This window comes from Colobus angolensis, unplaced genomic scaffold (genome assembly GCF_000951035.1).
Source record: "Colobus angolensis palliatus isolate OR3802 unplaced genomic scaffold, Cang.pa_1.0 Scaffold88, whole genome shotgun sequence".
NCBI lineage: Eukaryota > Metazoa > Chordata > Mammalia > Primates > Cercopithecidae > Colobus > Colobus angolensis.
The window spans coordinates 3,466,920-3,481,994 of NW_012122709.1; the positions used below are offsets into that span (position 1 = coordinate 3,466,920).

Sequence of the window (15,075 nt, forward strand, 5' to 3'; positions counted from 1 at the left end):
TAATAAAAAAAAAAAAAAAGAAAAAGAAAAATACCTTGAGTATCCCAAAAAAACTGTTGCCACTACCTTTGCTCTTGACTGGTCTGCTTTGCTTTGACTTCCTCCTCTTGATAGCCATTGCTTTGCTTGTGCTTTTTCTTCAGGATCATACTAGTGAAGCCATGTTTCATCTCCTGTTACAATTCTTTGATGAAATGCTTCAAGATTGTATTAGTCTGTTTTCACACTACTATAAAGAACTGCCAGGAACTGAGTAATTTATAAACAAAATAGGTTTAATTGAGTCACGGTTCTGCATGTCTCAGGAGGCCTCAGGAAACTTAAAATCATGGTGGAAGGCAAACGGGAAGCAAAGCCCTTCTTCACATGGTGGTAGGAAACAGTGAGTGAAAAGCCCAGAGGAAACTGCTGTTTATAAAACCATCAGATCTCATGGGAACACCCTCACTATCATGAAGACAGCATGGGGGAAACTGCCCCGATGATCCAATCACCTCCCACCCAGTCTTTCCCTCAATAGCTGGGGATTACAATTAAAGATGAGATTTGGATGAGATCACAAAGTCATATCAAGGATCTTGACCCCACTTGTTTAAACTTTCCACTGAAAGCTCTGCTCTTATCTGTAGCAGATCTGAGTACAACAGTTTTATCACCCATCGAGTAGAAAGTTTGCTCCACTATAATTTTTCAGTCAGGATTGTGTAAACTGAACCAATTGAGATGTTTCTTGTGCTGGCTATTGTTTCTGCTGTTCTCTTCAATTAGGGCACAAACAAGATGAATTTTTTTCCTCACAAAGTGATGTGGATACTCTGCCACTATCTATATCTTCAACATCATCTCCTCCCCATTTTGTTGAGATGGGGTCTCACTCTGTTGCCAAGGCTGCACCACAGTGGCTCAATCATAGCTCACTGCAACCTAGAACTGCTGGGCTCAAGCAATCCTCCTGCCTCAGCCTCCCAAGACACTGGGACTACAGGTGTGCACCATCACACCTGGCTAATTTTTAAATTTTTAGTACGGGTGAGGTCTCACTATGTTACCCAGGCTGGTCTCAAACTCCTGGACTTGAGAGAGCCTCAGGCATAATCCTCCCAAAGTGCTGGGATTACAGGCATGAGCCACCATGCTTGGACGTCTCCTCTTTTCTTAAAATGAGTTATGCATTTGTAGACTGCTGATTTATTTGGGGTATTGTCCTCATAAATTTTTCATAAAGCATCAATTTCATCGATCTTCATCACAAATTCTGTGTTTGTTCTTGCTTCAATCTTGGCAGAATTCAGATTGCTTTAATAGGGGCTCTTTTCAAACTGTCTTAGCCATCTTAGTGCCTCAGATCCTGTTCAGATATGTTATATAACAAGTCTATACAAGTTTATTTTGGTGTAAAAAAAATTTGGAAACCCATGTAGTTTTTAGCATAATACACATTTTCCATGAACTTTTCAAAGACCCCTCTTAGATAAACCTGGGAGAGATTCCGTATTTAAAATCAATAGGGTTTCAGATGTCCAAGAAGAGATGTGTAGTGAAAAGTTTTTATAGGGGTTAGGAGCTCAGATGAGAGATCCGAGTTGCATAGGAGATTTGGGATGTCTTCTATTAAAGCCTGGTAACTGAATTCAAGGCATAGATGCCTGGTGTAAAGTGCGGAGTGGGAAGAGAAGGTCCTAGGACCCAGCTCTGAAGAATACCAATATTTTAAGAACTTAGCAGAGATGGAGCAAGCATCAGAGACTAAAAAAAGGTAGGAGAAAGACCCAGAAGAGAATGTCTTTCACCGAGGCCAAACATTTTCAAAGGGAGGACGGAATCAGCAGTTGCCCAATGATACAGAGAGGTCAAGAAAACTAACTGAAAACTAGGGATTAGATTTGTTGACACATGGGAAACATGTTCTTGGAAAGTGAGGAAATGAATGATAAAGGCACAAACCCTATAGGAGTGAAGTAAGAAGTAGAAAATGGCAACCACACTTTTGGGAAGTTTGGCTATGAAGGCAAAAAAAAAAAGAGTATTAGCTGGAGGAAAAACAGGTCTGGAGAAGGGTTATTTTAATATGAGGGGAACTTTGGAATGTTTAAATGCGGATAGAAAGGAGGCAGCGGGAAGAGAGAGAAGAAGAAACTGGCCGAGTGGAAAGAAATCCAGACTACCGGTGGAAGGGTTCTCTTGCATTATTGACCCGCCAACTTAATAGACATCCAGAATTCTGAGGTCTGGGTAGCTTCGGGTTTTAAGTGAAGGGTTTTGTTGGTTGAGTTTGGTTTGGCTAGTTTTCTACACTAAAGCCTTTCCTCCTCCGCCCTTTCTGGGTCCATCGGTCTAATCCCTCCCACCTCGCTTGCTAGAGAAACACACAGCCTATATTTACAAGTTTTTCCAGGTCGCTGAGAAGGGCCACGCACAGGATTGCGATCTCCATTGGAACCCGCTTCCCGAAAGGGACATGCGCAGAGAGGTCGTAGTCGCGTTTGAAGTGAGGTAAACTCTAAACCTTACGCAGGCGCGTTAGGTCCTAGTCGCTATGCGTGTGCTTGTGGGTGAGGGACCGCAGAAAGGGAGAGTGCCGGGCGGGCTTAGTCGGAGATTGAGGGCTGGGAATCCGCTTCCGGGAGGGCACTGTCTAGTGCACTGGTAACCTGGCCTTGGCCTCCTATCCCGAGAAGCCGAATCTCCCTAATCCCTGTGACCTGTGTCACCTCTGCATCGCGGGGAGGGGGAGAAGTGGGGAGCAGTCTGGTGTCAGATGGGCTGACGCCGGAAGAGGGAGGCCACAGCGGGGACGAAAGGCGCCCCCACCCCGACTTCCCGGGAATGTAAGCAATTTGTATTTTCCGATTAGGTGGCGGGACTGGCTTCATTGGGACAGCCTTAAGCCAGCTGCTGAACGCCAGAGGCCACGAAGTGACGTTGGTCTCCCGACAGCCCGGGCCCGGCCGGATCACGTGGGTAAGTCCATCCTCTGGAAGCGGGTGGGAGGGCAGAGTTGGGCGGTGCAGGGCGGGGCAGGGGCACTGTGTGCTCTCTCCAACAGGATGAGCTTGCTGCATCTGGGCTGCCGAGCTGCGATGCCGCCGTCAACCTGGCCGGAGAGAACATCCTCAACCCTCTCCGAAGGTCAGCCTGGGCCCTAAAGCTGATACCCACTAGAGCACAGGGAGGACAGTGTACCACTGATGAGAACCTGTGAGCTACCGGTAATGGAGCTCCCAGATTCTGAACTAAACCGATATCCCAGACTACTCATTCTGCTCCACTCTTCCACCCAGTCAGCCAATTGGCTTAAGTCCTCAGGTATAACTCAGGATGCCCAGAAAATGTATGCCCTTTCCCTCTACAGGAGACGTTGACTGTTTCTGTGAAGCCAAAATTCAGGGCTTTACTAGAAATGGGTATGAAATAGTTCCCAGGAAAAGATAGAGGGATATGTGCACCTATGTATTTAGCGGCTTTTTATTTCCCATGTTTCTCCTGCAGATGGAATGAAACCTTCCAAAAAGAGGTTCTCCGCAGCCGCCTAGAGACCACCCAATTGCTGGCTAAAGCCATCACCAAAGCCCCACAACCCCCCAAGGTGTGGGTCTTAGTCACAGGTGTAGGTATGCCCCCTAAATCACCAGCCCCTCATATTAGCTATAGGAAGGGGGTAACTCAGACCTCTGTAGCTGTGCACACACCAGAGCACTGGTCGTTTCCAGGCAAAATGACTTCCTAGGCCCTTGATCCATGCATGTTTCTCCTAACCCTTGTGTACTTTCACTAAGAAACTGAGACCCTGAAAAAGAGTGAGGAGTGGCATCACTCTTAGTGCCAGGGAAAAGTCCATCTATTCCAAAGTCCCTTACTTCTCACACCATAGTTCTTTAGGAACAGAGTTCCTGGTCACCTCTGGGACCAAGTAATTGCAAACAATTATAATGCCCACACCAGCCACTATTTGAAGTGTTTTATGCTTATTATCATTTATTCCTTACAACAACCCTATGAGGTAGGTACTATTATTCCCATTTTAAAGATGTGAAAATTCTATACAGAGAGGTTAAGTAACTTGCATCAAGTCACAGAGTTAATAAACGAGGGAGTTGATTAAAACTCAGGCAGTCTGGTACCCAAGTTCCTGTTCTTAACCACTACACTCTAGCAGCCTCTAAGTTTAGCCCTGCAACCAGAGTTCCTCTAGGGAAGGAACACTTCAGGTCCTGGAGAAGTTCAAGGGGAAAATATCCAAATGGCTCTGTCTCCAAATGGGGAGATCCTAAGGGCCAAAGAAGGTGAGGCCAAGGGAAGCCTCCACTACACAGAGCCAGGCAGGACCAAGGACACTCAGGGCAAATGAGTGTGTTTCACCGGCAGCTTACTACCAGCCCAGTCTGACTGCAGAGTATGATGAAGACAGCCCAGGAGGGGACTTTGACTTTTTCTCCAACCTCGTAACCAAATGGGAAGCTGCAGCCAGGCTTCCTGGAGATTCTACACGCCAGGTGGTGGTGCGCTCGGGTGAGAAACGGGCCTGGGTATCAGACGGGGTTGGAATGTCTTCTCTGGGCTGAGGAAGTGATGGGATTAGGAGAGCTGATGGGATTAGGAGAGCTGAGATTACAGAGTGAGAGGATGCCACCACTTCTAGCCAACCTGCAGATGAGAAGGTGTGAAGTCTTAGAGAGCCATACTGCTCACTTCTGTTACAGAGCCAAGTCAGCATGGGGAGAGTGAGGAAGGGGAAACAGAAACCAGGAGGAGCAGTGGGGCTACTTCAAGGCTGAGAGGACCTCTGTACCTTCCCTCTTGCCTGCTGTAGGGGTTGTACTGGGCCGTGGGGGTGGTGCCATCGGCCACATGCTGCTGCCCTTTCGGCTGGGCCTGGGGGGCCCCATCGGCTCAGGCCACCAATTCTTCCCCTGGATACACATCGGGGACCTGGCAGGAATCCTGACCCATGCCCTTGAAGCAAACCACGTGCACGGGGTCCTGAATGGAGTGGCTCCATCCTCCGCCACTAATGCTGAGTTTGCCCAGAACTTGGGTGCTGCCCTGGGCCACCGAGCCTTCATCCCTCTCCCCAGCACTATGGTGCAAGCTGTCTTTGGGCGAGAGCGTGCCATCATGCTGCTGGAGGGCCAGAAGGTGATCCCACGACGAACACTGGCTACTGGCTACCAGTACTCCTTCCCAGAGCTAAGGGCTGCCTTAAAGGAAATTGTAGCCTAAGTAGGTCATGGCAAGGGCCTGAGGCCTGTCCCTCATAGGCTTCCAGGTTAGGCACTGTGACCAGGCTCAGCTCCTCTAGAGAGCTGAAGCCATCTGGTTCTTAGATTCCTCCCCCAGTCCTCTTTCCCATTGTTCTGTTGCTCCACCTTATTGTCTCAAGGCTGTAATCTCATCAGGTTGAGACATTAATCTTTTCAACTCCTTGTAAGATTTCCCAGTTGGGTTTCTCTACATGTCCTGCAGCTGCCCCACTTCTCCTTTATGCTGTGTAGAAAATGCTCTGCAGTTTAGGCAATAAAGATAAATTATCTCACTAACCTTGGCTCATCTCTCTGGCCTAGATTCTCCTACGATTTACTTCAAGGAATGTCACCCTAGATGATTCTTCCCCCAAGACGGGGTTTTGAAAGTTATAATGGGCAGTCTCTCTCATCACCCTCTCCCTTCTTGGTCCTTCAGTTTCCAGAAGAATTTGTCACAAGTTTGGGACATCAGGTTATGATAAAGGTAGGCACTAGAAGAGAGAATGATGATCCACTTCCAGTGGGCCCTGTAGTCACCCTGGATGCTGTCCGAGTGCCATTAGAATGCCAGTAGAGGAAGAGGTGAGGCCCAGGTGTAGGATAGACTTCAGTCTGTGTCACCAAATGGCAAGTGTATTACTAACCACACAGTGGTCCCAGTTTATCAGTCTGCAGCAGAACAAAGCCAACATCCCTGTCTATAAGAAGCTTAGGACTTGCCTCTCATCTGACTGGGGCCACTCAGTCAACCAGGGCCGTTAGCACAAAAGGGCAGAAGATACTTTTGGTCTACTGTACACCCACCATCACTGAAAGTGAAAAGGGCAAGATACCAATAAAGAACTATAAGCAACCCTATCTGGAAAAAAAAAAACCCCAAGTTTTCATCTAGGACCCTTTTTACCTACCTAAAGCTGTGACATCTGCCATAACTTAATCAGATACAGTTCCCCCAGCCACCAGTTCAGGCCATATTAACCAGTCTCTTCTTCTCAGGGACTCTGGGTTATCTCTGAATCATTGTCACCTCCTTGACCAGCCTGTCTCCAACACACCTGCCCCTAGCCTGGGTCAGTATGGTACAGTGGTGTAAATCACCAAAAAGGGAGGGGTGAGGACACAAGGACCCAAGGACCCTCCCCGTCATCATTACATTCTCCATGCAGTATTCAACTCCCTGTGCCATTCAGAGGGAGGCAAAAGTCAGGGCCTGGGAAAGATCTTATCCAGAGACTCACCACAGGGCCCACATAGAACAGAATCCAGGGGCACCTGTCCCGCTTCTTTATCTGGTCTTGGATTCCAGGAAGTTGACTGGCTCTGTATTGTTCCTGGGGGTATGACCAGCCTCAAAGGTAGACATAACAGAAAAGCATACTTTAGGCTGCACTAAAGGAAGGAGTACTGATTAATACCATCTACACAGGGAATGTGCTACCTTGGAGATAGTAAATTCCCTGGTACAAGAGGACTTCAAGCAGACCCAGGGCAATGACCTGTAGGAATCAGGGTGGAGAGAGCATGTTAGTGACAGCAGAGTTGGTCTGGTGGCCAGTCAAGTGCCTTCCAATTCTGGTTCTTTCATTTTCCAGATAATTGGTCCATCTAGAACCAACTGGTTCAACTTCCGTTAAGTCCTCCCATCCCCATACACACATACATAAAGCAGAAGTGTGCCTCGCTTTATGCAACATATGTCTTCCATAGAGAAAATGTTAGGGTTGGATCACATTAATATTGTCACTGCAGAGCATGGCTTCATCGATTTGGTGAAAAATCGATGTGTTCATCTCAACACCAGCAAGTGCATCTAACCAGGGATTTGCCAAAAAATTTGTTAGTCTGTAAACAAACACTTGAATACAACAGGAGAGCTGCCATTTATAGGAACCCTGAGAGTATTCTGATAATGCAGTCATCCCTAATTTACCTATTGTGTAAATGTGGATTTTGGAGGTTGCTCAAAAGGGATGCAGCCATTATAGGGCATGTTATAGTAAGAATGCAGTGTTAAAATCTAGGGTGTGGACCCTGAAGACAAAGGACCCACATCTCTCTGAAAGTGAGGTTTTGGTTAGAGAGCCTGTGCAGCCACAGGCAGACACACCTGAGACTTGGTCCAAGCACCTTTTCTCCAAGAAGCTTTCCTCTATGTTCTCATTTCTCCTCCCAACAGGTATTTTTACCACTGATTTGTAGGCGGAAGTAAAGCCCAAGCAACTCAATCAAGGCCACAAACAGGCATAGCTGAGACCAGAAGCCAAGTCTCCCTCTGCCTTCTTCACTAGCTCACTCCATCCTATCGTGGCCCCATCCACATAACGCTGTGACCCTTCCAGGGCCCAGCGTCTCCTTCCACACTCCCAGGAGCTCAGCCAGGGAGTATCTTGTCCTCTGGCCATCCACAGCAGCAGCCAGAGAGAGGAACAGCTTAACTTCCTGTCAGTTCCCGCCCACCCTGCCCTCCACCCCAGCTCAGCTTGGAGGTGGACCCAGCAGTCTCAGTCTCCAGAACTAATCCTCTCCAGCAGCCCCTACTCCCTACAGAAACCCTGTGCTAAGGCAAAGTTGAGAAGTTAAGGCTGAGCAGAACCTCTTGAGAGCTGGCTGAGGTCCTGACTCGGTAAGATCAGGTCACTTTATGGACCTGTCCCAAAGTGGCTTCCCTGATCCAAAGCATCAACTCAGGTGCCTCTGGATCAGAGTGTGAGCAGCAGAGGGACTCTCACAGAAAGGGCTGCGCTGGAGGCGGCTGGAGCTGACGGGGCGGCAACCACTCAAGCAGGTGAGGCTCAAAAGTTAAGACTGAGCAGGGCCTCAGACAGTTGGTTAATGTCCCGGCAGTATGGCTCCCGCTGCAGGATGAAGTCCACCTTGTGATCCTGACCCCAAAACACCTCCAGCAGCTGCCGCCGGAGCCGCTCTGTTTCCCGGGTCTTCCGAATGCCACCACTACCTTTTTCCTCTTCTCTCCCGTGCTGCTGTTTACCATGTTCTGCAAAGCTCCTGGAAGGATGCTGAGCCTTAGAAGACCCCTGCGTCCTAGGAAGAAACAGACCAAAAAGAGCCGATGAGCATCCTGGGGGAGAAATTAGATCTTAGTGGGCTACCCCTCTCTTAATTATTGTCCTGCCTATTCTTGGCTTTGGGGGAGAAACCCTGAAGTTCCTGAAGCTGACCACTCAGTGGCAGTATAACCCACTTCTGAAGGGGAGCTGGGCCGTTCTTTTGGAACCAGGGTGAACTCTGCCACTATTATGATCTAGTTCTAGTCCTAAATGAATCACTTATGTAATGGTCAGTAGAAGGCATGCTGAATACAACTGGCTCTCAGTATAAGCAACCGTTTTCCGAATAACTCCATCAAACATGCTGATTAAGAGAAACAGGAAGCAGGTGTTTCCCTCCCAGCAAGGAGGTTCTATGTCAGGATCCCCTGGGAAGCTTATAAAGGCCAAGGCAACTCAAACCACTGCAAAATTAAGATCACACTTAATTTTGCCCAAACTGAGATCACACTTCCACCCAAGTCTCTGGGCCTGCTGAGAGAGGGCCAGGGGTGGGGGCTGCCTGCAAGTAGTCTAGGAGAAGGATTACCTGGCTGGCTTCTTCAGAAATTCATCCAGGGTGGGGCCGTTTCGTCCCAGTGGGTCATCAGGTACCATGAAGAGGTTTCCCACAAAGGTAAAGGGCAGCAGGCTGGATGGCGAAAGATATGTGGTCACAGAGGGGGCCCTGGCCCACCTCCCAGACGACTGAGACCAGTATCACCAGAAGCTGCTGGCTCCATCCTTCAAGAAAACTTCACCTCCTTCCCAGAGTTTTCACCCCATGGCCAGAGCAGAGCTGGCTTTAGAAAAACATCTGCATCTGTGCCCAATTCTCAGCAGGAGGGCTCCCTCACCGTTCTCTGATGATTGCCATCCACTTCTCAGACTCCTCCGCCAGGTCCCGGAACTGGTCATTGGAGACAATTATCCCATCTGTCTCTTCAGCCAGCTTCACCATGAACCTGTCTCCAAAACCACAGCAACCGAGAGAGAGTTGAAAAATTACCTACTGGGTACAATGTTCACTATTTGGATCATGGTTACATTAAAAGCCTAGACTTCACCACTATGCATTATATCCATGTAGCAAAACTGTACTGGTATCCCCCAAATCTATAAAAATAAAAGTAAAAACCACAGCAACCATTTGAGACTCTCCAAGGCCCCAACCCCAGAAGTTTTACTGACTCCCATGAGTCACTTCTGATGGTGGAGATCTGGCCCCCTACCTCACTTGACCCAGCTACAGGCAACTGACTAGATATAAGTGCCATGGGCTAGAGAGGAAACAAAGATGAATCCAAGGTGGTCTCCCAGTAGTATCCTATCTGCTCACCATAGTCCTTTACCCAACACTTTCTGCCTCATTAGTAAACAGTAAGATCTAGCTCTGACTGTCTTCCACCCTGCCCAACCAATCCCTCGTAAATCCAACATGCCCTTCCTTTGAAAAGCCTTTGTGCTCTGCTCCCTTCCTTCCCAGGCCCACCATTACCACCCTAGTAATTCAAATATTGCAACTGAGATCATGCATCACTTCCTAACAAGGGGGTCCCCGCCTCTGACCACTCACCCACCCTCGAGTCTCCCCTGCCCTGCCACAAGAAAGCATGCTTATCCCCTACACAAAACTCTTCCACACTTGCCCTTTATTTACCAAATAAAGTCTACACGCCCAGGCCTGGCAGCTAAGGCCTTCTACAGGCCAGCTCAAATCACCCTTACAGACTTCTCTCTCCCAATATTCCCTAATCCACTCCCAACTCCAGCTAAAATCAATAATCAGATTACACTCTGCTCTCCACATATGTCTTATGCTGACTTCCATATTTCTCCAACTATTTCCTCTATCTGGAAGGCACTTCCCAAGACTTGCTAAGGAAAAGAATCACCAAGGGAACTTTTTTAAAAAATGCTGGGCTCCACTTCAGTAATTCTGATTCCGCAAGACAGGATAGGACTCACAAGGTGGTGGGTGGTGGTCTTTTTAACAGATTTAGAAACCAAGAGATCCAAACCATCCCAGTCTTCTCAACACAAAAACTCACAAATCTCTCCTCTCCCACAAAACCCCAGCCGGAAGGCAGCATTCCTGTACTGTTTGGTTTATGGTTTCTTTCAGCTCTCTAGTCAAGAATCAGATCTTGCTCCCAGTGTTCCCACCTCCTCCTGCAGGCCATGCACCTAGTACTAAGTGAGCAGTCAGTATTTGAAAGATAGTGTGGTACAGGGAGAACTGGGAGTCAGGATTAGATGTGACAGATATCGGGCTCTGAGCTTCTGTCTGGGAAACAAATTCAGGGAATGACATATAAATGTCTATGGTACACTTGGCCGGACTTGGTGGCTCACGCCTGTAATCCCAGCACTTTGGGAGGCCGAGGTGGGCGGATCACGAGGTCAGGAAATCAAGACCACCCTGGCCAACATGGTGAAACCCCTCTCTACTAAAATGCTAAAAATTAGCCAGGCATGGTGGCATGCACCTGAAGTCCCAGCTACTCGGGAGGCTGAGGTAGGGGAATCACTTGAACCCAGGAGGCGGAGGTTGCAGTGAGCCGAGATCATGCCACTGCACTCCAGCATGGGGACAGAGCAAGGCTCTGTCTCAAAAAAAAAAAAAAAAAAGTATAGGGTACACTTATGGTATGCAAATGGTATTTTCCAGTTAAGCATATTTTACTATGATCGCATTACAGAGTATGTTGTTCAGCAACATTCGTTCAGTATGCCTGTGCTGTGCACCACTGTGTTTATTCACTGTTATTGGGCAAATTCCCAATTTATATTATGTTATCTGCCAACCAGGTCCCACACAACTGGGCAGACACATGCCTTTAACACTCATTAAAACGAACTCAATCTTCAGTTTCAATTCTGTTTCAATGCAGGTGTGGAAAGAAGGTTCCATATCTTGGGTAATCTGTGAAATCTAGACATAAATAGAATAACATTGGGAGAAAGTAAACTGCTTTTTTGTAGAATACCATTTACTTGTTAAGGAATAGAAGGTAAGTGTTTGAAAAGACAAAGTATATATCACTATGGTTTGGAAACTAATTTTTAAAAACTGAATAATGCCCTAGAGAATAAAGAACTTGTAAATTTTTTAACTTGGCTTTCTAAAATCTGCTCATTTCTCACACCACCTATGCAGACTATGGTAGAAGTGTGTGCCTTGTATTTTCATTCAAACCATCTGGCAGCTTTGAGGTCTAATTTCCCTTTGCTAAGACAGGTAACCACTCTGACGCTCTGTCTCCACAACTGTAGATTGGAGATATACCCGCTGCTACACTTGAGTAGGTCTGTGCAAAGTTACGAGGGAACTCCACTGTACTCTTGCCCAGCACCTTGAGCTAGGCAAGCACAAACCTCATCTTTTTTTGTATATTTACAAGGAGGGTAAATGAATGGAGAAGGACCCTGAGACAAAGAGGTTAATTTACTAAGAAAAGTTCCACAGTCAAAGTCAATGAGTAGTGCTATACGAGGCTCAAATTCAGATCTTCCAATTCTAAATCCAGTGATCTTTCTATTACACCATGTTTTGTACAGTCCTATTATTCGTGGGTTGTTTCTTCATTTTACTTGTTATTTTGATCTTTACTCTGGTTTTTCCAGAATGTTGGGGAAGTTTCTCTGCATGTTTGGAAATTCAGGTAATAAGAAGACATCTGTCAGCTATTTATGTAACCAGCTTTCCCACCTTTCCACTAAACCAGTATTTTCTAGACAGTAAGAAACTATATTAAATACGAGGTATCATTTTGTTTGATGAATGATGAATAGGCAAACATGGTTGTCTACAGTTCGTCTCATCACACCTGCAGGGCAGGTTTACCTACCCGATCATAAGGCACACAGAGGAGTAACTGGCCCTTACCCACCACCAAGGCTTGGAAACAGTGTAAACCACCAGGAGCTTTTCTCTCTCCCTCAATCTTCCACACGGCTCCTTGAATATCAAGACTGGGGCCAGGAGAGGAGCAAGTACCTGTCATCATAGGAGGAGATCCTCTTGCCATCCATGACTCGTGAGGGTGTGAGGGAGAGCAGGCTGAGGGAATACAGCTTTTGCAGGAAGTGACTCTCTATTAAAAAAAGAACATAATAGGGTTCTCCTCAAGGTGGAAACAGAGCCTACCCTGGGACACTGAAGACCAGGCCCAACTCACCTCTGACTTTGGAATCCTTACTGAAGCGCCACTGAGGCACAAAGACAGTTATGTCTCGGTGGCCACGGTCCCAGAAGTACTGCACAGCAATGGCAATGCCCCGGCTGGAGAAGTAGTGCTGAAGGCCATGCCTGCAGTGGGAGGGGGTCGGCCAGAGGAGGGGCTTGGCACCCTGGCTACAATGCCAGCCCCACAGGACATATCCTCCCTCCCCTAGGCCCTTAGCCCCACCAGGTACTCACACCATGGCCACGTTGCTGCCGTCAATGACAATATGGCGGAGGTCTGGCTGGCCAGGCACATTGGCAAGGCACAGTGTGAAAGGATCCTGCAGGGCCTCCTTGAAACGCTGTGTGCCAGTCACCAAGTTGCCCCCTCGGGCACCTCGTTTCCACTGAGGCCCCCGACCCCGTGCCATGCCCTGCTGCTTGTCTCCCCTGTCCCCACCGTCTCCCCGGTCTCCCCAGTCACCCCGGTCTCCACAGTGCCATGGGGGTTCCGGTGCAGGCGGAGGGCTGGGCACCCTTGGAGGAGAGGCATTCCCATTGTGGAGCCGCTGGAGGAGGGAGGCTCCTCGGGACTGAGCTGCCCTGTGACAGGAGCCATGGGCACCAGGAGGCTCACGGTGGACATAGAGCCCTCCTCCTCCCTGAGTTACCTCCTCCTTCCCCAGGGCCTTCCCTTTCAGGGGTGCTGACTCCCTTAACCCTCCACCCACTGACTGTGGCCTGAGGGCCACTTCTCTCTCCCAGGCCTCTTCCCCAGGCAACTCCTTCCACCCCAAATCCATCTCCCTGGGACCACCCTGTTTCCCTCCCTCCTTCCCCACAGCATAATTGTCTCCCCTTGCCCCCCTGGAATCTCTGGGTCCCACAGATCCAGTGTCCAGGGACTCCCTGCCGTCACTAGGGGGAGCTCTCTCTTCTTGGCACTGAGCACCCAGCAAGCCTGAGCTCCGCCCCTCCCAAGAAGCCAGAGCTCCTGGCCCCTGCCCACTGGACGCCTCCTGCACCAGACTCAGCAGCTCCTCCTGGACAGCCAGGGGCAACTGCAGCAGAGCCTCTCTGTGGGCATCCCCCGGCGACTGCAGCAGGGCAGAGAAGTCTCTCAGCACTCCAGTACACTGAGAGGCTCCGGAAGATGGTCCTGGCGTGAAGTCCCAGTTCAGCCGCTCTGTCAGCTCTTCTACCCGGCTCTGAGCCATGACAAAAGCCTCAGTCAGGCCACTGATCATCAGTGAGCCGGGCGCCCTGGGCACCAGATGGGCTGATGTGCTCCAGGCCAGACAGTCAAGGAAGAAGCCCTGGGCTCCCAGAAAGATGCAGTGCAGTTTGGGCGGGTAGTGGATTTCATCCTGCAGTTCTGGGCTGCAGAGGCCCTTCAGGTACTCCTGGTTGGGAGGAAGGGAAGGTCAGGAAAAGTAAACTGCTGGAATCCTAACTGGCCTGGGTCACCTCTCCTGGCTCCTTGCTTGCTCCTGAGCTCCAGGATGTCTGAAGTATCCACATGATGTTATTCCCATTTTAGAAATAAGGAAACTGAGACTCCCATCACAAAACTGAGCCATCCTGGAACCCCAGCCTAACCCAAAGGAAGCAATGTGGCCCAGCCTCCCACCCCACAGTGCATTCCTTGGTGGGGCCAACTTGTTCAGCCAGATATCTCTACTCTACCAAAGAGCACAGAAAATGATTTTTGCGAGCCTGGGCTATCACAGAAGAAATTAAGCTGAAACTGAAAACAAATATAGAGTTGGAAAGTCCCTCAAAACTCAGGGGCACTGAGGTTGCCAGTGAGACAACCAAGAAATCGAGATCCTCCCCAGGCCCCTCCTCTTCCCTGCTCTCCTCCACCCTGGGGGAAAGCGTCCTTGGTGCCTGGAGGGATGGGGGAGAGAAGGAGTTCACCTTGGCTCTGCTGGCGTTTTCCTTAGGGCCCTCCAGCTGCAGCCAGATGTGGGGGTTGTCCGGACAGTCCTTCGGAAGGACACTCACCCCCACGCTGAAGATGCGCTTCACATGAGGCTGCTGTTCCCGAACCTTGTTCTCAGCCTCCGCAGACACTGCAAAGCGGTCTGGGGACGCGGGGCGGGCCTCCCAGGTAGGCATGGCTGCTGCCCCCAGCCCTGGAAGGGGAGAAGGCAGCTCAGAGCCTCACTGCACCCTCAATCCAAATCCTGGTTTCTGGGACTACACCAGCTATCAACAGGTCGCACCTAGTTAAGGCTCTGGTAAACAGCCCCTGTAGGTGACAAGCATCTGAGTCCACTGGAGGTAGGGAGGGAGTATGTCATGCAGGCCTTTCCGGAGAGGAAGTCCCGGTAAACAAGGCTGTCTACCGAGAGTGGGCGTCTGGGCTTTGGAAAACGAAGACCACAGTCCTGAGCAAGAAGGGTGGGGGGCTTCAGCTCTCGGCCTGGAGGCCAGAAGGAGTCTCCTGGGGGACTCTGTAGCTTCTTAAAGACGAATCCTCAGCAGGGGTTTGAACTAGGCTGTCCTCTGGGGGCCCTGGTCTGCCATTTCCAAGGTTCAAGCCACTCCCACCCCTCCCCCAGCCGTCCGCTGCCCCTCTCCGTCACGCCACGAGCGCCGCCCAGGGCCCAGG

At 49.4% G+C, this 15,075-nt stretch overlaps 2 protein-coding genes and 1 long non-coding RNA gene across 8 annotated transcripts in view; 1 reads left to right on the plus strand and 2 right to left on the minus strand.

The window, feature by feature from the left end:
• The window catches only part of LOC105503707, a 49,432-nt gene extending 47,079 nt beyond the window's left edge, over positions 1-2,353 (minus strand). The window contains exons 1-2 of the long non-coding RNA XR_001000526.1: positions 2,166-2,353; positions 67-1,348 (exon numbers count right to left, since the gene is read on the minus strand). This is a non-coding gene — a long non-coding RNA (uncharacterized LOC105503707). The remainder of the gene's footprint in view (positions 1-66; positions 1,349-2,165) is intronic.
• Positions 2,354-2,401: 48 nt separating this feature from the next.
• On the plus strand, positions 2,402-5,537 carry SDR39U1 (short chain dehydrogenase/reductase family 39U, member 1). 6 transcript variants are annotated; one of them, XM_011930725.1, is made up of 6 exons: positions 2,503-2,552; positions 2,855-2,961; positions 3,047-3,129; positions 3,490-3,611; positions 4,366-4,509; positions 4,811-5,537. In XM_011930725.1, the coding sequence occupies exons 1-6, from the start codon at positions 2,537-2,539 to the stop codon at positions 5,218-5,220; spliced, it is 882 nt and encodes a 293-aa protein (XP_011786115.1). In that variant the 5' UTR covers positions 2,503-2,536; the 3' UTR covers positions 5,221-5,537. The 6 variants fall into 6 exon arrangements, with proteins under 6 accessions (XP_011786117.1, XP_011786115.1, XP_011786120.1 ...); XM_011930727.1 differs by lacking the exons at positions 2,503-2,552; positions 3,490-3,611 and adding an exon at positions 2,402-2,488; XM_011930729.1 differs by lacking the exon at positions 3,490-3,611 and having other exon boundaries at positions 2,539-2,552.
• Positions 5,538-6,904: 1,367 nt separating this feature from the next.
• The window catches only part of KHNYN (KH and NYN domain containing), a 9,150-nt gene continuing 979 nt past the window's right edge, over positions 6,905-15,075 (minus strand). Inside the window, exons 2-8 of the mRNA XM_011930724.1 lie at positions 14,379-14,596; positions 12,714-13,861; positions 12,472-12,602; positions 12,291-12,387; positions 9,148-9,255; positions 8,841-8,942; positions 6,905-8,285 (exon numbers count right to left, since the gene is read on the minus strand). Of these exons, the coding sequence (XP_011786114.1) occupies positions 8,036-8,285; positions 8,841-8,942; positions 9,148-9,255; positions 12,291-12,387; positions 12,472-12,602; positions 12,714-13,861; positions 14,379-14,596 (2,054 nt within the window). The 3' untranslated portion in view covers positions 6,905-8,035. The remainder of the gene's footprint in view (positions 8,286-8,840; positions 8,943-9,147; positions 9,256-12,290; positions 12,388-12,471; positions 12,603-12,713; positions 13,862-14,378; positions 14,597-15,075) is intronic.

Coding starts and splice junctions, on each gene's coding strand:
- SDR39U1 (XM_011930725.1), top strand. Junction 2,962..3,046: donor GGCCCGGCCGGATCACGTGG/GTAAGTCCATCC, acceptor TCTCTCCAACAG/GATGAGCTTGCTGCATCTGG. Junction 3,130..3,489: donor ATCCTCAACCCTCTCCGAAG/GTCAGCCTGGGC, acceptor TTTCTCCTGCAG/ATGGAATGAAACCTTCCAAA.